Below are 23,139 nucleotides of genomic sequence, written 5' to 3' on the forward strand. Positions count from 1 at the left end.
CGTCCGTGTGAGGGCCGGCCCTTGGGACTCAGAGGTTGTGGCCCACGCCCAAGCTGGGGTGGGCCTGTAGGCTCCACGGACGTTACGGGCTGGGGTGCAGTGTGAGCATGCAGTGTGAGCATGCAGTGTGAGCATGCAGTGTGAGCATGCAGTGTGAGCCTGCAGCGTGAGCCATAGTAACTACACGTGTCAGGTGGAGTGTGTAGTGGGAGAGGTAGTAGTGGGAGAGGTAGTGACCACACGTGTCAAGTGAAGTGTGTGTAGTCAGAGGAATAGTGACCACACGTTGTATCGTGACAAGTCAAGGTTTAATAAAAAGTGTGCTACCCGTCAAGTGGTTTCCTGCCGTCATTCCGAATACTTCACATGCACACACACACATACACCTACCCGGAAAGCTTTCTTGGCCATGGCATCATTCTTGTCTCCGAACCTCCAGGGCTGACCACCTCCACCACCACCTCCACCACCTCCACCACCACCTCCACCACCTCCACCACCACCTCCACCACCACAACCACCAGCTTCACCACTAGCAGACAAAGATAAAGATCCCCCGTGTAGCCTTAGAAGACTGCTGGGGCAAGTTCTGTTAGCGAGTAGCATCTACTCATAGATAACACTACCACCATCACCATCATCACCACCATCACCACCACCACCACCACCGCCACCATCACCACCACCATCACCACCATCACCACCACCTCCACCATCACCTCCACCATCACCACCACCACCATCACCTCCACCACTACCTCCCCCATCACCGCCACCATCACCACCACCACCACCACCGCCACCATCACCATCACCACCACCTCCACCATCACCTCCACCATCACCACCACCACCACCACCACCATCACCATCACCTCCACCACCACCACCTCCACCATCACCACCATCACCATCACCACCACCTCCATCACCACCACCATCACCTCCACCACTACCATCACCACCAACACCACCACGACCAACACCACCTCCACGACCTCCACCACCACCAGAACCACCAGCTTCACCACTAGCAGACAAAGACAAAAATCCCCCGTGTAGCCTTAGTAGACTGCTGGGGCAAGTTTTGTTAGCGAGTAGCAGCTACTCATAGATAACACTACCACCATCACCATCACCACCACCTCCACCATCACCTCCACCATCACCACCACCAACGCCTCCACCACCACCATCACCACCACCTCCACCACCACCTCCACCATCACCACCACCACCAACACCTTCACCATCACCTCCAACACCACCTCCACCATCACCACCACTTCCACCACCACCTCCACCACCACCTCCACCATCACCACCACCACCATCACCACCACCACCCCCCCCCATGTTAGGGGCCCAGGGCGACCTACCCTGTAGCTGGTGTTGACGTCCTGAGTCTCTGAGCGTAGAGGTTGATGTGGATGAAGACGAAGTCGCCGCTGGTCATGCCCATCACTCGCGCCACGAGCAGCAAGCGGCGGAAGGCGCGGGGGGAGCAGCACACGTAGATCACTGTGGATCACACACACACACACTCATATATATACTCTCATATATATGTAATAATCCTTCAGGAGACGGCTTCGGAATCGGTCCTTTTTATTTTCACTTCACGATACACCTTGCTCACTCACTCTCCGTTGCTGGCAGACAACGGAGAGAGGACAGACCACCCACTAAGTCCCCGCCGCGCACGTGGCAACCCCCGGCCCCGTCCGCGCGTGACCCTGCTCTCCTCCTGCTCCAGTCTGCTCACGATCGTTCTCTCCCCCTCGCTCTTAACACCTTCGTCACGTGGTTCCCCCAGCCAATCATCCATGGACAGCTCCGACCATTCTCGATGGTTCCCTGTCAATCCCGGGACCACGCCCCTCATCCGGCTCCCCATTAGCTGAGGCCCCGAATGGCTAAGCCCATCCCCCTGATGGCCTGTCATGATGACGCATGGGCCATGGTCCCTATCTCAACCCTTATTGGCTACAAGCAGGACCGGCAAGCCAATCCCCACGTGAACCCTCTGTGGCTGTTATTACATATATATACTTACACACATGTAGATCACTGTGGTTTACACACACACACACTCATATATATACTCATATATACACTTCTATATATATACACTTATATATACACTTACACACACGTAGATCACTGTGGTGCACACACACTCACTCATATATATACTCATATATACACATATATACTCTTATATATACACTTATATATATATACACATATGTATACACTTACACTCATGTAGATCACTGTGGTTCACACACACACACTCATATATATACTCTCATATATATATATATATACTTACACACACGTAGATCACTGTGGTTCACACACACACACACTCATATATATATACTCTCATATATATATACTTACACACATGTAGATCACTGTGGTTTACACACACACATACTCATATATACACTTCTATATATACACTTATATATACCCTTACACACACGTAGATCACTGTGGTGCACATGTAATGTAGTAACTCGGCGGGAGACGACTTCACGGGTAGCACACTCTTTTATTTCACCAAATATAGTTACACGGGTGACTAACACCAGCTATAGTTACTCGGGTGACCAACACCCAGTTAGTTACACGGGTGGCTAACACCAGCCTAACCCACACGGTTCTCCTGGCTACACCAACACGGGCTCTTACGCCCCGTAGCCTCTCGGAACACACCCAGCCGGGGTGTCCGTCTCGACTCTGGGTCCCACAGTCCCGACCCACATGGGCGTCGGACCACGGGTCCCACAGTCTCGCCTCCGAGCCACACAGGGCCCCGGTCCTGACAAGGACAGCGGGACTAGGGGTCTCAGGCACTACTTCTTCAACTCCGTCTTCAATCTTCAACTGGTTAACAACAACCCCGAGTGCTCCCGCGCGTCCGCCTTTATGTCCATCCTGCGGACGTCGCTGAGAGCACCCATCCCATTTGACCAATCACTGCGCGCTGCCCACGATCCTCTTTCTCACCTCGTGTCAGCGCGCACAATCCCACACGCCGCGCCGCCCCGTACTCACTCACTCCCGGCGCGCGCGTCCACACCACGCCCACATGCGTGCCCAACCCCGCACCCCGCGCCGCCCCGTGATCCATCACTGTCGGCGCACGTCAACACCACCACTACACACACACACACACTCATATATATATACTCATATATACACATATATACTCTTATATATACACATATATACACACATATATATACACTTACACACATGTAGATCACTGTGGTTCACACACACTCACTCATATATATATACTCATATATACACTTCTATATATACACTTATATACATACACTTCTATATATACAGATGGACAGACAGATGGACAGACGGACAGACCGGCAGACAGACGGACAGACTAAAAATTACGTTTTTAGGTAAAATATATATAAATACACTTTTATATATATATACCCAGCAGATGCCACACATCGACCGACCGAGATGACTGGCTCATGCACCACCTGTGCCCCCTACTGTGCCAACTTGTTGTGCTTTAGCCACCCGGCGCTCCGCTCGTTGTTGTGAGCGTCGTTCCTCCGCCCTCTGTTATTGTTGGAGGGCGACTGCCTCCAACTGCCCAGTAGCGTCCTTCACGAGCCTCCTCCACAGAGGACGATCTTGACACCGCTGGTACCAGTCATCGGCAAGTCCACTCAGCTCCACGTCCTCTTGTACCACCTCACTCCATCTCTTCTCTAGCCCGTACCACGCCCGTTTAACCCCTCGATCCGGCCAAACAGAAGTTGTTTGGGTATGCGGCGGCTGGGCATGCAGGCTGCATGACCCAGCCAACGCAGCATTGCCTGCCATAGTAGCTCACCGATGGGACTTTGTCCAGATCTTTCAAGTATTTGTGAGCTCCTCACACAATCCAGCCTGGTTAAACCCAGGATGGATCGTAGGCAGGCCAGCCTAAACGTTTCTAACCGGCAAAGATGTTCAATTAGGGGGGTCTACATTTCGCAAGCGTAGAGAAGGGAGGGAATGACTGTGGCCGAGAAGACCTGAAGCTTCTTGCGGAGCGACAGACCAGGTAGCTTCCACACAGCAGCGTTATGCAATCGGTGAAAAGATAATGCCGCTCGACTGATTCGGAGTGAGACCACTGCTGTCAAACCGGAGCGGGTCATGAGCACACTGCCCAGGTATGGGGGGAAACTCTCCACTGTCTCCACAACTGCCCCATCACCAATTGGGAGTTGTGGGGGTGGAGTGTCCGATGGCACCCACCCCCCCCACTCACTCACTCGTCCACCTACGCACCCACTCACCCACTCACCCCCCACTCCTCCACCTACCCACCCCCACTCACTCACCAACCCCTTCACCCACCCCTCCACTCACCCACTCACCCACCCACTCACCCACTCACCCACCCCACCCACTCACCCACTCACCCACCCACCCACTCACCCACCCACCCACTCACCCCCCCACTCCTCCACCCACCCACCAACTCACTCACCCACACCCCCCTATCCCCGGCTCACCCCTCGCCCGAAGCCGCATCTCCTCGAGCATCCCGGCGAGCTCCACGACCCGCGCCTCCTCCCGGAACGCCATCGTCGCCGCGCTCACGTTGGCCCCGTCGGCGGCGGTAAGGCCCCCGTGGAGGCCCCCCGCCGCGAAGAAGCACGGCCGCTCGTCCGTGACGCGGTCCGAGTAGGCCACCAGCGCCCGCCGGCTCCACCCGGCGTGTGCGTGGAGGGACGCGGCGAAGCGGCCGAGCTTGCCGTGGGAGGGCCCCACGCGGGTCACCAGGCCCAGGTCGCCTCCTGTTGCTGCTGAGGAGGAGGAGGATGAGTGGGAGGAGGAGGATGATGAGTGGGAGGAGGAGGAGGAGTCGAGCTTGCCGTGGGAAGGCCCCACGCGGGTCACCAGGCCCAGGTCACCGCCGGCTACTCCTCCTCCTCCTGTTGCTGAGGAGGAGGAGTGGGAGGAGGAGGAGTCGAGCTTGCGAATATCACGGACGATGTCCCGGACGCCGCTGACGCCGATCTGTCGATCGCCACCGCTGGTCTGTCCACCGCTGCCACCAATCTGTCGATGGTCACCGCTGGTCTGTCCTCCGCTGCCACCAATCTGTCGAAGGTCACCGCTGGTCTGTCCACCGCTGCCACCGATCTGTCGATGGTCACCGCTGGTCTGTCCACCGCTGCCACCGATCTGTCGATGGTCACCGCTGGTCTGTCCACCGCTGCCACCAATCGGTCGATCGCCACCACTGATCTGTCCTCCGCTGCCACCACCATCACCACGACCACCACCACCACTACCACCACCGCCACCACCACTATCACGTCCACCACCACCACTACCACCACTACCACCACCACCGCCCCTCCTCCCCCTCCTCCCATCGAGCTGCGCTGCCGCGGCCCCGGCGGTGAGGAGCGGCGTCCCCCAGCGAGCGGCGAATGGTGCCACGTGGCGCGCCGCGTAGGAGCAGCCAGGCCCCAGCAGCACGTGCGGGGGGGCGCCGGCCTGGAGGCGAAGGTCGACGGCCGCCAGCGGCGCCAGCGACTCGGAGCAGCGGCCAGCAGCGTCGGCCGCGTCCGCGTGGACCAGCACGAAGCGCAGCCGCGGCGGTGGTGGTGGTGTGGGTGGTGGGGGTGGTGATGATGGCGGTGATGGTGGCGATGATTGTGGCGATGGCGATAGGGGTGGCGATGACGATGATGATTGTAATGATGATGGCGATGATGATGATATCGATGATAATGATGATATCGACGACGGCGATGACGACGGCGATGGCAATGATGATAGAGATGACGATGTCGACGACGATGATGACGGCGATGGTGGGAATAATTGTGGTGATGGTGACGGGGGTGACGACGACGATGATGATGATGACGATGATGGCGATGATGATGGCGATGACGATATCGACGGCGATGATGACGGCGATGATTGTGGTGATGGTGATGGGGGTGACAATGACGACGACGATGATGATGATGATGACGACGATGATGACGATGATGACGATGATGACAATGATGGCGACAATGATGATGATGATGATAACGATGATGACGATGATGGCGATGATGACAATGATGATGGCGATGATGATGATGGCGATGATGACGATGATGATGGCGATGATGACGATGATGATGGCGATGATGACGATGATGATGGCGATGATGATGGCGATGATGATGATGATGACGATGATAACAATGATGGCGAAAATGATGATGATGACGACGATGATGACGATGATGACAATGATGGCGACAATGATGATGATGATAACGATGATGACAACGACGACGATGGCGACGATGATGGCTTCGACGTGGCCGCCTCCTCCTCCCGGCCGCCGTCGTCCTGCCGGTTGAGGGCGTCGATGGCGATGAGGAGAGCCGGAGCCACCCGGGGCCAACTCCAGGGGTAGCGGCAGCCACGCAGAGGTAGCAGCGCGCCCAGAGTGATGGTGATGGGCGGTGGTGGTGGGGGTGGTGGTGATGGTGATGGTGGCGGTGGTGGGTTGGTGGTGATATTGGTGATGTTGTTGATGTTGTTGATGCTGTGGGCGGGGTTGATGTTGTTGGTGGTGATGTTGTTGTTGGTGGTGGTGTTGTTGTTGGTGGTGGTGGTGGTGTTGTTGTTGGTGGTGGTGTTGTTGGTGGTGTTGTTGTTGGTGGTGGTGGTGTTGTTGGTTTTGAGGCTCATGGAGGAGGTGGAGGAGGTAGCGGATAAACCCGACCCAGCCTCGTACCTCGTGGTAGGAGCAGCAGTGGCAGTAGCAGTGGTAGTAGCAGTGGTAGCAGTGGTGGTAGCAGTGGTAGTAGCAGCAGCGAGGGTAGTCGTGGTAGTAGCAGTGGTAGCAGTGGTAGTAGCAGTGGGGGTAGCAGCAGTGCTAGCAGTGGTAGTAGCAGCAGCAGTGGTAGGAGCAGTGGTAGTAGCAGCGGGGGTAGTAGTGGTAGTAGCAGCAGGGGTAGTCGTGGTAGTAGTAGCAGCAGCAGCGGTAGTAGCAGCAGCGGCAGCGAACAGCAGCAGGGCTGCTGTTACAGCTGCAGGCATCACTGTTGTGACAGTGAGGTCGTGTGTAGTGTAGTGTAGTGTGTAGTGTATAGTGTAGTGTGTAGTGTAGTGTGTAGTGTATAGTGTAGTGTGTAGTGTAGTGTATAGTGTAGTGTATAGTGTAGTGTATAGTGTAGTGTAGTGTATAGTGTAGTGTAGTGTATAGTGTAGTGTGTAGTGTAGTGTATAGTGTAGTGTATAGTCTATAGTAGTGTAGTGTATAGTGCAGTGTATTGTAGTCTATAGTGTAGTCCAGGGGTCGGCAACCAAAATAACAAGAAGAGCCATTTCTTTCCAATTCGGTACAAAATTCAGTATTTCAAGAGCCGCAATGCATCTGAGTACATACTGTACATACGTACATATCGTCAAGAAGCAGACCCGTAAAGAGCCGCATGCGGCTCCGGAGCCGTAGGTTGCCGACCCCTGGTGTAGTCTATAGTAGTGTAGTGTATAGTGTAGTGTAGTGTGTAGTCGAACGTAGTGTAGTGTATAGTGTAGTGTATAGTAGTGTATAGTAGTGTATAGTGTAGTGTATAGTAGTGTATAGTGTAGTGTATAGAACAGTGTATAGTAGTGCAGTGTAGTGTATAGTGTAGTGTATGGTAGTGTAGTGTATAGTGTAGTGTATAGTGTAGTGTCTAGTGTAGTGTGTAGTGTAGTGTATAGTAGTGTATAGTGTAGTGTCTAGTGTAGTATATAGTGTAGTGTGTAGTGTAGTGTATAGTAGTGTAGTGTATAGTGTAGTGTCTAGTGTAGTATATAGTGTAGTGTGTAGTGTAGTGTATAGTAGTGTAGTGTATAGTGTAGTGTATAGTGTAGTGTATGTACGTTGAACTTATGTCGCACCGTACGAAGCGACTGTGCCTATCGGAGGTGCAGGCGACGATGGTGACGATGGCGACAATGAGTGGGAGGCTCCGTTGTTGGCGCCGGCATCTCTGCCAGGTGCGGAGTTTGTGGGAGAGGGGGTGGAGAGGGGAGGGAGAGGGGAGTGATTGCCACAGGGAGAGAGGCGGTGCGATAGGAGATGTTGACTACCTCGCCTGATATGCAGGAGGTCGTGGGTTCGATCCTGGACCCTAACACCCACGTTAGCTAGGAGATGTTGACTACCTTGCCTGGTGTACAGGAGGTCGTGGGTTCGATGCTGAGATGTTGACTACCTCGCCTGGTGCGCAGGAGGTCGTGGGTTAGATCCTTGACTATAACACCACCCTGGCTAGGAGATGTTGACTACCTCGCCTGGTACGCAGGAGGTCGTGGGTTAAATCCCAGACCCAGACGATGCCTGCTGCTGCTGTTCATGTTGAAGTCTGCGTCTCTCTCCCCGTGGTGGTCACAGCGTGGATTTGTCTCCGGCACCTCCTTAACGCCAACGCCAGTTTTTTGTCGCTGGCTGATATCTGGCTCTGTGGGTCTCTATGGGTCTCTGTGGGTCTCTATGAGTAGGGGTCTCTGTGGGTCTTTATGGGTCTCTGTGGGTCTCTGTGGGTCTCTATGGGTCTCTGTGGGTCTCTTTGAGTATGGGTCTCTGTGGGTTTCTGTGCGTCTCTGTGGGTCTCTGTAGGTGTCTGTGGGTTTCTGTGGGTCTCTGTGAGACTTTGCGAGTTTCTATGGGTCTCTTTGGGTCAATGTGGGTTTATGTGGGTCTCTATGGGTCTCTGTGGGTCTCTATGGATCAATGTGGGTATCTGTAGGTTTCTGTGGGTCTCTGTGGGTCTCTATGAGGATGGGTCTCTGTGGGTTTCTGTGGGTTTCTGTGAGTCTCTATGGGTCTCCATGGGTCTCTGTGGGTCTTTGTGAGTCTACGTGAGTCTCTATAGGTCTCTGTAGGTCTTTGTGGGTCTCTGTGAGTCTCTATGGGTCTCTATGGGTCTCTATGGGTATATTTGGGCCACGTGGTTGAGCTGCTCTCAGCTGTGATAGGCCAGCTCAGTGAGGTAACGGGACAGACCCTGCAGGTGTCCATAGGTTGTACTACTGTGCCAGGCTAGGTGCATGATTAGGAGGTCACAGGACAGACCGTGCAGGTGCTATGGGTTGACTGCTGTGCCAGGCTATGGTGCAGTGATGAGTCTATGGTACAGTGTTGAGTCTATGGTGTAGTGTTGAGTCTATGGGCAGTGATGAGTCTATGGTGCCGTGTTGAGTCTATGGTGCAGTGTTGAGTCTATGGTGCAGTGATGAGTCTATAGTGCAGTGTTGAGTCTATGGTGCAGTGATGAGTGTATGGTGCAGTGTTGATTCTATGGTGCAGTGTTGAGTCTATGGGCAGTGTTGAGTCTATGGTGCAGTGTTGAGTCTATGGTGCAGTGTTGAGTCTATGGGCAGTGCTGGGTCTATGGGCAATGTTGAGTCTATGGTGCAGTGTTGAGTGTATGGCAGTGTTGAGTTTATGGTGCAGTGTTGAGTCTATGGTGCAGTGTTGAGTCTATGGACTGCAGTGATGAGTCTATGGTGCAGTGTTGAGTCTATGGTGCAGTATTGAGTCTTTGGTGCAGTGTTGAGTCTATGGTGCAGTGATGAGGCGTCTGTTCGGACTCTGTTGTGGATAATCTCATTTAGATTTTCCACTCGTCAACCTGATTAAGCTGCCGCTTGCTCCTTGCCGAGGGAGCGCCACTGTTTCGCGTTATCCGCCTGTTGCCGATGTGGTTTCCTTGCTGCCTTGCGGCGGTGGTCAATAAATCATACTTACTGAACATTATATATATACACACGAATAAACACAATTGTTCTTAAGGTTAATTTAATTCGACGTTAGCTGCTTCCGCTCTTTCATCTCATGTCCGCTCGCACCCGCGTTGTGAATCAGCAACAGTTGGAAGGATTTTGCTGCTGCTGCAGAAAATGTGCACGTGATGAGTGTGGGTCTATGTTTGTCTCTGTGGTTGTATGTGGGTTTCTGTCGGTATCTGTGGGTCTCTGGGGGTCTCTGTGTGTCTCAGTGTGTCTCTGTGGGTCTACGTGAGTCTCTGTGGATCTCTGTGGGTTTCTGTGAATCTATGTGGTTGCATGTGGGTTTCTGTCGGTCTCTGTGTGTCTCCGTGTGTCTATGTGGGTCTGTGTGCGTCTCTGTGGGTCTATGTGGGTCTCTGTGGGTCTATGTTGGTCTCTGTGGGTCTATGTTGGTCTCTGTGGGTCTCTGTGGGTCTCTGTGGGTCTGTGTCTGTGTCTGTGTGGTTCTCTGTGGATCTCTGTGGGTTTCTGTGAATATATGTGGTTGCATGTGGGTTTCTGTGGGTCTATGTGTGTCTCTGTGTGTCTCTGTGTGTCTCTGTGGGTCTGTGTGGGTCTCTGTGGGTCTATGTTTGCAGAGGTGGGACAAAGTCATTGTTATGCAAGTCCAAGTCGAGTCGCAAGTCATCAAATTCATGACTCGAGTCTGACTCGAGTCCAAGTCACATGACTCGAGTCCACATCTCATAGGTGGGACAAAGTCATTGTTATGCAAGTCCAAGTCGAGTCGCAAGTCATCAAATTCATGACTCGAGTCTGACTCGAGTCCAAGTAACATGACTCGAGTCCACACCTCTGTATGTTTGTCTCTGTGGGTCTATGTGTGTTTCTGTGTGTCTATGTGGGTCTGTGTGGGTCTGTGTGGGTTTATGTGGGTCTCTGTGGTGTTCTGTGTGTCTCTGTGTGTCTGTGTGGGTCGATGTGGGTCTCTCTGTGTCTGTGTGTGTATTTGTGTGTCTGTGTTGGTGTTTGTGGGTCTGTATGGGTATCTGTGGGTCTCTGCGGGTCTCTGTGGGTCTGTGTGGGTCTCTATGGGTCTATGTGTGTCTCTGTGGGTCTCTGTGGGTTTCTGTGGGTCTCTGTGTGTCTATCTGGGTCTCTGTGGATGTATGTGGGTCTCTGTGGGTCTGTGTGAGCCTGTGTGGGTCTATGTGGGTCTGTGTGGATCTCTGTGGGTCTCTGTGGGTCTGTGTGGGTTTCTGTGGGTCTCTGTGGGTCTGTGGGTTTCTGTGGGTCTTTGTGGGTCTGTATGGATCTGTGTGGGTCTGTGTGGGTCTCTGTGGGTGGGTCTCTGTGTGTCTATGTGGGTCTGTATGGGTCTCTGTGGGTCTCTGTTGATCTCTATGTGTCCCTGTGGGTCTCTGTTGATCTCTATGTGTCCCTGTGGGTCTCTGTGGGTGGTTGCAGGTTACATGGGATATCTGTGGGTCCCGTAAAGTCACCACCAGCTGGAGGCTACACGGGGGATCTTTGTCTTTGTATACAAAGGGGTTCATTAGTGGGTGAGTGGGTGGGTGAGTGCGTGAGTGAGTGGGTGGGTGTGTGAGTATGTGTGTGTGAAGGTGAGTATGTGAGTGCATGTGTGAGTGTGTGAGTGAGTGGGTGAGTGAGTGGGTGAGTGAGAAGAGATGTAGTGATGTGGTACAGGAGGACGTGGAGCTGAGTGGACTTGCCGATGACTGGTAGCAGCGGTGTCAAAATCGGCATCTGTGGAGGAGGCTCGTGAAGGACGCTACTGGGCAGTTGGAGGCAGTTGCCCTCCAACAACATCGGAGGGCGGAGGAGCGACGCTCAAAACAACGAGCCGAGCGCCGGGTGGCTAAAGCACAGCAAATTGGCACAGTAGGGGGCACAGGTGTTAGTTAGTTAGTTGGTTGCTTCGTTTTGGTGGGACTGATGGTAAGGCCCCACCTCTTAGCGGCAAGCTCTCAGTTCAGTAGCAGTGCCTCCAACTCCTCCTCTGAGTGAGCGGCAATTACCAGGTCGTCGGCATCCATAGCATGGTTGACCAATAGGCAGCCATCCCTTAACCGCACCCGGGCATTGATTAGCCTCCCATTGTATCTGTACCAGATGGAACATTCTCTGGTACAGCTACTGAAGGCTTCACGAACTACGTGGTTCAAAAAGATGTTAAATAATGTGGGAGCCAGAGGACATTCCTGTCGCACCCCAAGGTGTATAGGGAATGACTCCGACTCCCGGCCACGTAGTTTAACCCGGGCCTGCTCACCATCATGAAGGTCCTTAATGATTGTGAGCAAAGGGTCAGGGACTCCGAAAGCACGAAAATCAACCCAGAGCCCAGGCCTACTGATGGTATCATAAGCCTTGACCAGGTCAATAAAACAGAGATGTAGGTCTTGTTGGAATTCCCTACACCTCTGCTGTAGCAGACGGACAGAAAATATGGCATCTGTGCAGGACCGCCCTTTCCTGAAACCACATTGGGGCTCCGCAAGCCTCTCCTCAGCGTGCCTAGCAAGGCGATGTTGAATAATCCTTGCCAGGACCTTTTCCGGCATACTGAAGAGTGAGATGCCCCTGTAGTTGTTACAGTGTGTGCGGTCCCCCTTCTGAAAGAGGGGGACCACCAGGGCATCCTTCCAGTGGTCCAGACTGTTGTTATGATGTCATGTAGGGCAGTCTGCGCACAAACGCCACCCTCCCTCAGGATTTCGCTTGGGAGTCCATCTCTGCCTGGTGCCTTTCCTGTTCTCACTCACACCTACACACACACCTACACACATACACAGACACACACACCTACACACCTACAAACACACACACCTACACACACCTATACACACACACCTCACCATCATCACCACCACAACCACCACCACCACCACCCCACCCCCACCCATCACCCCCACCACGTTTCCTTCTGCGGGAAGTAAATATGAATGGTGATGGTGAACCATTTGTGTTGTGTTTAGCACATCATAAAATAACGTGTGTGTAGGAGTGTGTATGTGTAGGTGTGTGTGTGTACGTGTGTGTATTTAGGTGTGTGTGTGTAGGTGTGTGTGTAGGTGTGTGTGTGTGTAAGTGTGTGGGTGTGTGTGTGTGTAGGTATGTGTGTGTAGGTGTGTGTAGGTGTGTGTGTAGGTGTGTATGTGTAGGTGTGTGTGTGTTTGTGTGTAAGAATGTGTGTAGGTGTGTGTGTGTGTAGGTGTGTGTGTGTGTGTAGGTGTGTGTGTAGGTGTGTGTGTGTAGATGTGTGTGTGTAGGTGTGTGTGTAGGTGTGTGTGTAGGTGTGTGTATAGGTGTGTGTGTATGTGTGTGTAGGTGTGTGTGTAGGTGTGTGTGTATATATAGGTGTGTATGTAGGTGTGTGTGTGTGTGGGGAGTGGTGGTGCAGTGGTTAGCGCACTGTGTGTGTGTGGAGCGGTGGTGCAGTGTTTAGCGCACTGTGTGTGTGTAGGGAGTGGTGATGCAGTGGTTAGCGCAATGTGTGTGTGTGTGGGGAGTGGTGGTGCAGTGGTTAGCGCAATGTGTGTGTTGTGTGGGGAGTGGTGGTGCAGTGGTTAGCGCACTGTGTGTGTGGGGGGGGGTCGGTGGTGCAGTGGTTAGCGCACTGTGTGTGTATGTGTGGGGAGTGGTGGTGCAGTGGTTAGCGCACTGTGTGTGTGTGTGGGGAGTGGTGGTGCAGTGGTTAGCGCACTGTGTGTGTGCGGGGGGAGTGGTGGTGCAATGGTTAGCGCACTGTGAGAGGCTACACGTGGGATCTTAGTGTGTCTATCTGTGTGTCTCTGTGTGTCTGTGTCTGCGTGTGTGACTGTGTTTGTATGTGTCTGTGTGTGTGTGGTGCGGTGAGTAGACATCGTCACTGGGGAGACAAAGGCGGTCGGGCGTGGTGCTGGCCACCCACCCACCCCCTCGTGTACTGTTCCAGCCTTTATAGGTCCTTGCTAATAGCACTTTCCCCTACAGTCTGTTAAGGCTATACGGGGGATCTTTGTCTTTTGTGTCTATGTGTGTCTGTCTGTGTGTCTGTGTGTGTGTCTGTGTGTGTGTGTCCGTGTGTGTGTCTGTGTGTGTGTGTCTGTGTGTGTGTCTGTGTGTATGTGTGTGTCTGTGTGTCTATGTGTGTGTGTGTGTCTGTGTGTCTGTGTGTGTGTGTGTGTCTGTGCTGCTACTCGCTGCTGCTAAAACACACTTGCTGCTTCAGTCTGTTCGAGGCTACACGGGGGATCTTTAGCTTTAGCTAAAACATTGAGATCGTGATGATGGTGGTGGTAGGGATATCAGCCACTTGCTTGAGCTGATTTCATTCGTAATTGCCACGTCGCTTTGAGTGGGTGGGTGGGTGAGTGAGTGAGTGAGTGGGTGAGTGGGTGGGTGGGTGGGTGAGTGGGTGAGTGAGTGGGTGAGTGGGTGGGAGAGTGGGTGAGTGAGTGAGTAAGTGGATGGGTGAGTGGGTGAGTGAGTGAGTGGGAGGGTGAGTGAGTGGGTGAGAGAGTGGGTGTGTGAATGACTGGGTGGGTTGGTGAGTGAGTGAGTGGGAGGGTCGGTGAGTGAGTGGGTGAGAGAGTGGGTGAGTGAGTGAGAGGGAGGGTGGGTGAGTGGGTGAGAGAGTGGGTGAGTGAGTGAGACGGTGGGTGAGTGAGTGTGTGAGTGGGTGAGTGAGTGGGTGAGTGAGTGGGTGAGAGAGTGGGTGAGTGAGTGAGAGGGTGGGTGAGAGAGTGGGTGAGTGAGTGAGTGAGTGGGAGGGTGGGTGAGTGAGTGAGTGAGTGGGTTGGTGAGTGAGTGAGTGGGAGGTTGAGTGAGTGGGAGGGTGAAAGAGTGGGTGAGTGAGTGGAAGGGTGAGTTAGAGGGTGGGTGAGAGAGTGGGTGAGTGAGTGTGTTGGTGAGTGAGTGAGTGGGAGAGTGGGTGGGTGAGTGAGTGAGTGAGTGGGAGGTTTAGTGACTGGGAGGGTGAGAGAGTGGGTGAGTGAGTGGGAGGGTGAGTGAGAGGGTGGGTGAGAGATTGGGTGAGTGGGTTGGTGAGTGAGTGAGTGGGAGAGTGGGTGGGTGAGTGGGTGAGTGAGTGAGTGAGTGGGAGGGTGAGTGAGTGGGTGGGTGGGTGAGTGAGTGGTTGAGTGGGTGAGTGAGTTGATGAGTGGGTGAGTGGGTGAGTAGGTGGGTGGGTGAGTGAGTGAGTGAGTGGGTGGGTGAGTGGGTGGGTGGGTGAGTGTGTGGGTGAGGTCTCCAGGTGACTGAGTGAGCGGGGTGAGCATGAAGTCACCCCCTGCCACACAATGCACCACCAGTACCCATTGTTGTGTAATGGGTTCCGGAGACACTTGTAGAGGTAACTTCTTTATTACAATACAACACTCCAACAGTCCTGATACTCTGTTACAGCCTAGGTACACAGCCTAGGTACATAGCCTAGATACACTACTCTGGCTACGCCCTGGGGTCCTCCGGCAACAATTACCCTAGGGGAGGCTAATCTGACCCGACCCAGCCAAGGTGCGGGACTGGACTCTGGCTTCCTCGGAACTCCTCAACACGGACGCCAGCGACACCGGGATTGGCGCTTTGCTATCCCAGGTCGTTGACGGTATCGAAAGAGTGGTGGCATATGGGAGTCGTGTGTTATCACCGGCTGAACAACGATATTGCGTGACGCGCCGGGAATTTCTGGCCATCGTACATTTTGTTTGCAGGTATACCGTACCTCTATGGGAGGGCGTTTCAGGTGCGGTCGGATCACGTGCCCCTTCAGTATGCACTATGGGTGGAATAACCGTCCGGGCAACTATCGAGGTGGTTGGAAGTCCTGCAGGACTATACCTTTATGGTCTTGTACAGGAAAGGGGTCGCCATAATAACGCGAACGCTCTTTCAAGGTTACCGCCTCGCGCCTCATGCGCATGCCTCACGGGTTCTGGGCGGTGTAGGAGTCTTTCAGACGAGTTGGCTCGGGCCGTGGTTGCGTCGGCGGACGTTTGCCAGCTGATACAGTCCAAATGCGGGATTGGACGCTCGGTCTTACTCATGATGAATGGGGGAAACTCCAGAAGGAGGACGCCTCCCTACTCAGACTGCAGAGCCGCGTCGGTAAAGTAGAGGGTCGGGGTGCCAGACGAGGAGGTTCACCGGTTGTTCTGGACGAGGGAGTGCTCATGAAATGGGATGCTGACCTTCAATGCTATGCAATGGTAGTTCCACACGTCCTACGGGGGAAGGTTATACGGCTGCAGCACGAACGGTTGATGCACCTTAGGGTTCATAAGACGTTGGCTACCATGAAGTTTCATTTTTTTTGGCCGGGCATGGCCGATGATGTGCATAACGTTTTGCAGGGGTGCACCGAATGTGCTCGCCAGAAATCTCCCTCGAGGACAGATCGCCTGCCTCTGAAGTCCATTGTTGTGTCACGGGTGAACGAACTCGTCGAACTGGATATCCTCGGCCCGTTTCCCACCACACTGCGGGGGAACAGATATTTATTGGTGGATGTAGAATATTTGACCCGTTGGCCAATGGCCTGGCCACTACAGAACCAATTGGTGCAGGTCATTATGGACGCATTCCATCAGGGTTACGTGCTGGATAAGGGCGCTCCTGAACGTCTTCTAACGGACCAGGGCAAAAATGTATCCTCCAAACTGCTGAAGGATGTCTGTGGCCAATTGGGTACCCGGAAGGTCCGCACGTCTCCCTATCATCCCCTGACGGATGGTATGGTGGAGAGGTTACATAGGACCCTGACTTCAATGTTACGTCAATGTGTCAACGAATCCCAGTCCGACTGGGACTTGCATGTTCCAGGGGTGCTCGTCGCGTACGGATCCGCTTCGCATGCCTCTACCGGGTTTTCCCCGTTTTTTTAAATCTATGGGCGGGAGCGCGACCCACCAATTGACGTGCAGCTCAGACCGACACAACAATGTGCTAAAATGGCTGACCCTATGCGGCTTACCCTGCAACGGTTGGCAGAGGCTCGGGAGGCGGCTAAGGGCAACTCGGCCCTGAGGCAGGCGGCCAATGAACGGCTTTTCAAACCAAGCCTGTCCTCGACAATATGGGCACCGAGAGACAAAGCGTGGCTCCACTGCCCCCAGGTCCCAACGGGCACCTCCTCCAAATTGCACAGGCCATGGCAGGGGCCTGTGGAAGTGGTGGAAGTCAGAAGTCCTCAATGCGTGCGGGTTCAATTAGGTCGTCGCCGTTGGTTTGTGTACCCGTCGCGGCTGAAACGTTTTTTTCACCTGATGTGGACTCATCATCTCCACTTTCCGAGGGCCGGGTGTCGGGTCGGACTGACGAGCTGGAGCGCGCGTCAGCTGATGTCTCGCCTCAGGACAGTTGTGTGATTCCACCCACAGGGCCCACGCGCCTAGCGCCCTCGACGTCGCAGGGGGTTCCGGTCCACGGAGAACGGGGAAGTCCGAGGACACCATCACCTGACCCGCCGCTTGACACGTTCCCGCCTCGGGAGATGCCAGGGGCTTCGGGTCGTCCTTCGGCAGGGGACCTGTGGGACCCTCGCTTGATGGACCAGCGTCGAGGACTCGGGCAAAGACTGCACGGTTTAAATAACCATCATTTAGAGTCCAGGAGCACCTGCACTCGGCAGTCGTGGGTGCCAACCGCGGCTACATGGGTCAATGGCTGATCCGGGCTCATCGTGTGTTCGGGCGCGGCGCCACATGTGTGGGGGGGGGGGGGGGTGTTGTCTGGGTGATGGGTCGGCCTTGTAAACCTGTGAGGGGGGAGGGGGCAATTGACCCCGGGATGTTCTCTTGTTTGCCGTGTTCTGTATATTGTGTAAATAAGTATTTCACTTATTTCGGGTTAATTGTTATTATTGTTATCGTTGTTGCGTTGATGTTGGAGGCCCATGTGTAGCGTTGTATATGTAGGTTGGTCAGCCGAGACTGTTGAGTTTCACAAATGGGGGGGGGGGAGGGTGATGTAGGGACGTAAATGGCGTCCCTGGGGTGTGTCTGTTGTGAGGAGATGCACTCCCTTACCTGCACTTGCCTGCCGATGGGGACTCGAGGGGCCTGTCACGTTGGCTCGGTTGCCATCGGGAGAATCAGGGGAAGTGACGTGGCAAGAGGCGGGGTGGGGCCACGCTCGGGGAAGGGAAAGGGAAGAGGCGGGGCCTTGGGACAGTGTGAGTCGGTGAGTGTGGGGCTCGTATGGTGCATGGTCACACCGGTGGAAGCGGGAGCGGAGAGTGTTAAGGCTCCGGGCATGAAGAATCTCCCCTCTCTCTTGTTGGGGTGTAAATTAGCCTTGTTGTAGCTGTTACTGTTAAGTGAATAAAGTGTGGTGCCTCCTATCCTAGTGTGTCCCTCATCAGACACGCATTACACCTGCAACTGAGAGCAGCAAGATGCCCTGCTGTTGCCGCAGACAAATTTGTTGCCTTTATTTTTTTTATATTGTCACAATGTTTGCATCCTTACATTGTTGGGGGATGGTCTCTTGTTCCCAGATTTCCAGGATGTAAAGGTGAAGTGATCTGGCCCACAAGTTAGCATCTGTCTTTGGTGATTTCAGCGGGGATGCAGTCTGATTCCGGTGTCTTACTGATTTTTAGTGATTTGATGGCTGATTGACCTCAGAATATTGGTGGAAGGTCAAGGTAATTTATATCGGCTCGGCTAGGCAGTTCCTCCAACACTGCACATGCAACCACATTGGGTTGGTTGAGCGGGGCCGCAACATGCTCAGACCATCTCTGGGTGATCTGGTACTGATCCTTGAAAAGAGTTATATCTGTGGGTAGGAGGGGAGTGAGGGAACAGCTTCTTGGGCCATAGTCTTGACTTCATCGAAGAAATAACGCATGCCATTCACGTCTGCATATGCTTGTATTTTATGTTCTTTCATTGTAAACAATGTATTCTGGAGTGTTCGCATAGTGACCTGTACCTCCCTACATTGTACTGGCTTCTGAGGGATCTTGAGTGTGGGTTGTCACAGTGAACACGTATGCATGTTGTCCAGCATAGTGTGAATAGACTAAGTTCTCATCGAACCAGGATTGGTGCTTTCTACTGCTGTATCTGACGGTTTGAGCTGCTGCCTCATACAGATTGGTGGGGAGCAAGGTCCACTTTTTTCAGCTGTACCCTCAGCACAAATAAGAGATTCCACGTTGGCCAATTTTCGGCTGACGAGTAGCGAGGGTTGTTTCTAGCATCATCGCTCTTGAGCCCGGCAATGTTAAGTTTGAAAAAGTGTGTTTGTGATTATCAGATCACGCTCGGCACATAAGCTTAAGAGCCCTATGTCGTTTACATTTCTGACACCGTGCTTCCCAATCACTCCCTTCCAGGTTTAAGGTGTTCTTCCCCACTGGCATTAAAATCACCCATTAGGACGATTTTGTCAAGGCAGTGTGAAGTGACTGGTAAAACTGTTTTAGACACTGGTAGTGTCTGGAGCATATCCACTAAGTAGTGTGGCATGTTGTTTATTTGCCAAGGGGATACGGAGCAACATAAGTCTCTCACTTATGCCAACAGGTGCTTCTGTGAGATTCGTCAGGAGGGTATTCTTCACAGCAAATCCCACTCCATGTAAGTGCTGTTCTTCAGGGGGATATGCTCTCTAACACAAAGTATAACCCTCTCAAACTTCATGCAGTGACCCCCTCGCCAAGCAGCTTGGTCTCACTTGAAGCTGTGATGTCAATATTGTAGCACTTCCGTTCAGCAGCTACAAGCGCGGTCCCATGCTGTGGGGCCTGTAAATTCCTTGGGTAGCATCCAGTAATGTTTTAAAATTTCACATCGCAAATCTTAAGGATATAGTTTTGTTGTGCTTATTTCGGCCGCTAAGTGGAATGTCCCGATAGGGGCAGTAACATATCCAGGATTTTCTGAGTCGGTATTGGTTGGGCCACCTTTTCGAGGCCCTGCCCCATGTGGGGTGAGCATTGTGACTCCTAAATATGCCTGCTCAGTCGCACAGGGATCTGCCGGGATCATCTGCCACTCATCCCAGCTGCTGACGAGCAGGGGTCGGGTAGGAGCTCCCAGAGCATTATTTTCTGCTTCAATCACCAAACTACCCATCGTCGTCAGACTTGTAAGGTTTCAATTTAGGATTCGCCCTTTGGAGAAGATTCCTGCGCAAGGATAATGTTTTCGAGTGGTGTTGGGGGTGCGCTGTCCCAGTACAACATGCTTCACTGTGAGGTGGTTAGCTCTAATAGCAAGAGGACATTTAAGACGACCAGAAGCCTTCACATAGGAGCTCCAGTCTATTGGAGGACCACCAATAGTGCGCTGCCAGCATTTTGTTTTCTCTCAGGGTGTGCTCCCTTAGCCTTTTTCTTCCCAGACTTACCCACAGGGCGTGTCCACTCAGAGTGGGCGGGCGCATCAAACCTCTGGGGACCACTGCAGCTCCGAGATCCCCTGCTGATTAGCCTGAGGTCATGAGGACACCCAGTTACGGTGTGTAACCACGAGGAGGCTCGGTAGGAGTTTGGCGAAGGAGAGGCTGTGTACTGGCAAGGGAGGACTTATGCACGAGGCTGCTTCCCTGTTCACCACAGGGGCTACCCAGCAAAAGCAGGTTTGCTGATGCACGATCTACCAATGTATAACCCATCTGAAGAGATCACCACAACATTTCCTGAAGCAACATTGCCAACCAGTCACCACGCCATTAGGCTTACAGGCATGCTGCACCCGATCTATGAACCAGCTATCGATGGGGATCCCATTAGACAGCTGGTAGGAAAAACGCCTGTGGGGCATTGTAAATAATTATGCTCTTTGAGAGTTCATGCCCAAGGATGTTGAGGTCCTTCATGTAGTTCACTGGTACACACAGGCCATGCTCTCTGAATAGCGAGTGCATCTCACTGATGTCTTGGCTGGATACAAAATATTGGGCAGTTTGTCAGCATACACGTTTTTTTGGATTCAATAAAGAGAAAAGATCTCAAAATGTTTCCACATCTTCTCCGAAAACTCCCAAGAGTAGTATGGATGCAGGCATATGGGTAGTTGACATACACCGGGCAATTGACATACTTAAATAGAACAGGGAATATGAGTGGTGCGTCCTTCAGATGAATGAGGCTGCAATGCACCAGGGTTTCACTTAGGTCGAGGATGAGCAAGTATTCTGGGGTCTTGAGTGGGAGTGCCAGCTTATGGACCAGCTGCTCCTCAGACAGCAGAGGGCAGGTTTTTGATGAAGGCGTTTGGGTCGAACACCTCTCAGTCCTCGTCGTAGCACGTCTCGGCAGGTGTAGCGGACGACACCAGGTATGAACTCAAAAAACAGCGCACGATCAGAGTTTTGAGAGCTCGGGGTAAGCATTTACACTATGAGACCTCCTTTACCAGTGAGTTGTACGCCTTTTGGCGTCATCTGGTCCAACAACAATGGAGACTAGGCTCTAAGAAAAGCTGTCTCGGGTGTGCACCAATCAACTTCAAGGAGAGTGCATATCATTATCATCATCAGAGTTGTTTCTTTTTGTTTGCATTTTGACTGCTTGTGTTGTGGTTATTGCAATCATGATTCCTTGTATAAAGGTGTCAGTTTTTGTACCAGTTGAAAGGGTAAAAACCTATTACTATATTTTGCCACTGGTTAAGGAGGTCTCAGAGAGTACAGGCCTTATGTCAGGGATTGTGTTGTTCGCACGGATCATGCAGCCCTTCAGTACTCTCTGCGAGTGGACCAACCTTCTGGCCAGCTCTCACACTGGCTGCAAATATTTCAGGAGTACTCGTTCCAAGTTATATAACGTAAAGGGGTGCGACATTGTAATGCAGATGCGTTGTCCCACTTGCCCCTGGCATAACGTTGTGCATGTTTGTCAGGCGCGGGCTGCTCTAAACCGTCTTTGGTGGTCGCGCTTTGAACCTCTAGTAGGTTGAGTGCAGGCAGCTGCAGATGGTGGATGGGTCCCTGATGGCATCGTGCTGCATTACAGCACAAAAGGTCTACTCCCACGGGAGGTCCACGAGTTGTCCTTCATGAATGACTCTTGATGAGGTGGGACGAGGGGCTGCACCGTCACTGTATTGTTTTTCCCACCGTCCTACGGGGCAGGTTGATGCGGGTTGTGCACGAGGAAAAGTTGTTGCACCTCGGGGTGCAAAATACCTTATTGACTTTGCAGCGTGACTTTTATTGGCCAGGAATGTCGAGCGACGTATACCATCTGGTAAAAGGTTGCAGGAATTTCGCATGCCAGAAACTGCCAGCGAAGAAGTCTCAGCCTTCATTGCAGACCATTACGGTGCCTCGGATTAACGAGTTTGTTGCAATCGACATCCTGGGACCCGTACCAGCCACGCAGAGGGGAAATACATGTCTCCTAGTAGGGGTTGAATATTTCTCTCAGTGGCCGATGGCCTGGCCATTGCCCAACCAATTGGCGTATTTATTGCTGATGGATTTATGCATGGCTATGTAATGAATAAGCGAGCCCCCTAGCAATTGCTCACGGATCACGGCCGGAATTTCTCATCAAAGCTGCTGCAAGAGGTGTGCGACACGCTAGGCATTAAGAAAGTTAGAACATTACCATACCATCCCCAAACGGATAGTATGTTGAAATGCCCTCACAGAACTTTGACACCTATGCTCTGTCAGGTGGTCAGCATGGCGAAAACCGATTGGGCAGTGTACAGGATGGCCCCGCACGCTTCCACGGGATTTTCACAATTTTTCCTCATGTACCAGAGGGAGAATGAACCCTCCATGGAGGTCCAATTGGGTATAACGGGGAGCAAGGGATAAACGGCCCTATCCACGCCACTGCAGGTTACGCTGTGCCACATGTTGGCAGCACGTGACATGGCTAAGGTAAATACCGCCAAAGCACGGGCGGCCAATGAAAAGAACGCGGGTCGGCATGAGCGTGTGCTTCCATGGGCCATCGTGGACAGGGCATGGTTGCACTGCCCGTAGGTGCCCCTGGGCACGTCTCCTAAACTGCATCGGCCATGTCAGGGTCCTATGCAAGTGGTGGAGATTAAACGGCCAAAGTGTTTGTATATACAGGTGGGGAGTCACCTTTGGTTGTCCATCCGTCACGTCTGAAACCAAACTTTCCTCCTCAAACTGAAAGCTCATCTCCAAGCACTGTACGGCCGGTGTCTGATGTGTCCGATGAGCCGGGGGAATCGGCCAATGCAGCCTCAGACCCAATGTTGACGCAATGGCTTTTGAACTGAGAGGGAGAGAGTCTGAAAGGTGGACTTTTTTTTTATTTGTTCTTGTGTCTATCCAATGTTGATTTTCAATCTCAGCGGGCTCACACCTGGTCATGGAAACAAATCAATTAAAGTAAAATTATATGAGCACAGAGCCCTC

At 52.9% G+C, this 23,139-nt stretch overlaps 1 protein-coding gene across 1 annotated transcript; it reads right to left on the reverse strand.

Annotated features, from left to right (window-relative positions):
- Window positions 1–1,375: 1,375 nt before the first annotated feature.
- LOC144738073 (atrial natriuretic peptide receptor 1-like) lies at window positions 1,376–15,706 on the reverse strand. Its single transcript, XM_078620983.1, has 4 exons — window positions 15,686–15,706; window positions 5,434–5,583; window positions 4,551–5,247; window positions 1,376–1,521 (listed from the first exon to the last, which is right to left on the reverse strand). Exons 1-4 carry the CDS (start codon window positions 15,704–15,706, stop codon window positions 1,376–1,378), a joined length of 1,014 nt encoding a protein of 337 aa, XP_078477109.1.
- Between the last annotated feature and the right edge of the window lie 7,433 nt (window positions 15,707–23,139).

The sequence above is a fragment of the Lampetra planeri genome, chromosome 77 (genome assembly GCF_965212315.1).
Source record: "Lampetra planeri chromosome 77, kcLamPlan1.2.h2, whole genome shotgun sequence".
Classification (NCBI taxonomy): Eukaryota; Metazoa; Chordata; class Hyperoartia; order Petromyzontiformes; family Petromyzontidae; genus Lampetra; species Lampetra planeri.

Coding starts and splice junctions, on each gene's coding strand:
- LOC144738073 (XM_078620983.1), bottom strand. CDS start 15,706: ATGCGCATGAGGCGCGAGGCG. Junction 5,584..15,685: donor TGCGCATGAGGCGCGAGGCG/GTAACCTTGAAA, acceptor CGCTGCTCCGAG/TCGCTGGCGCCGCTGGCGGC. Junction 1,522..4,550: donor GATGCGGCTTCGGGCGAGGG/GTGAGCCGGGGA, acceptor TGTGATCCACAG/TGATCTACGTGTGCTGCTCC.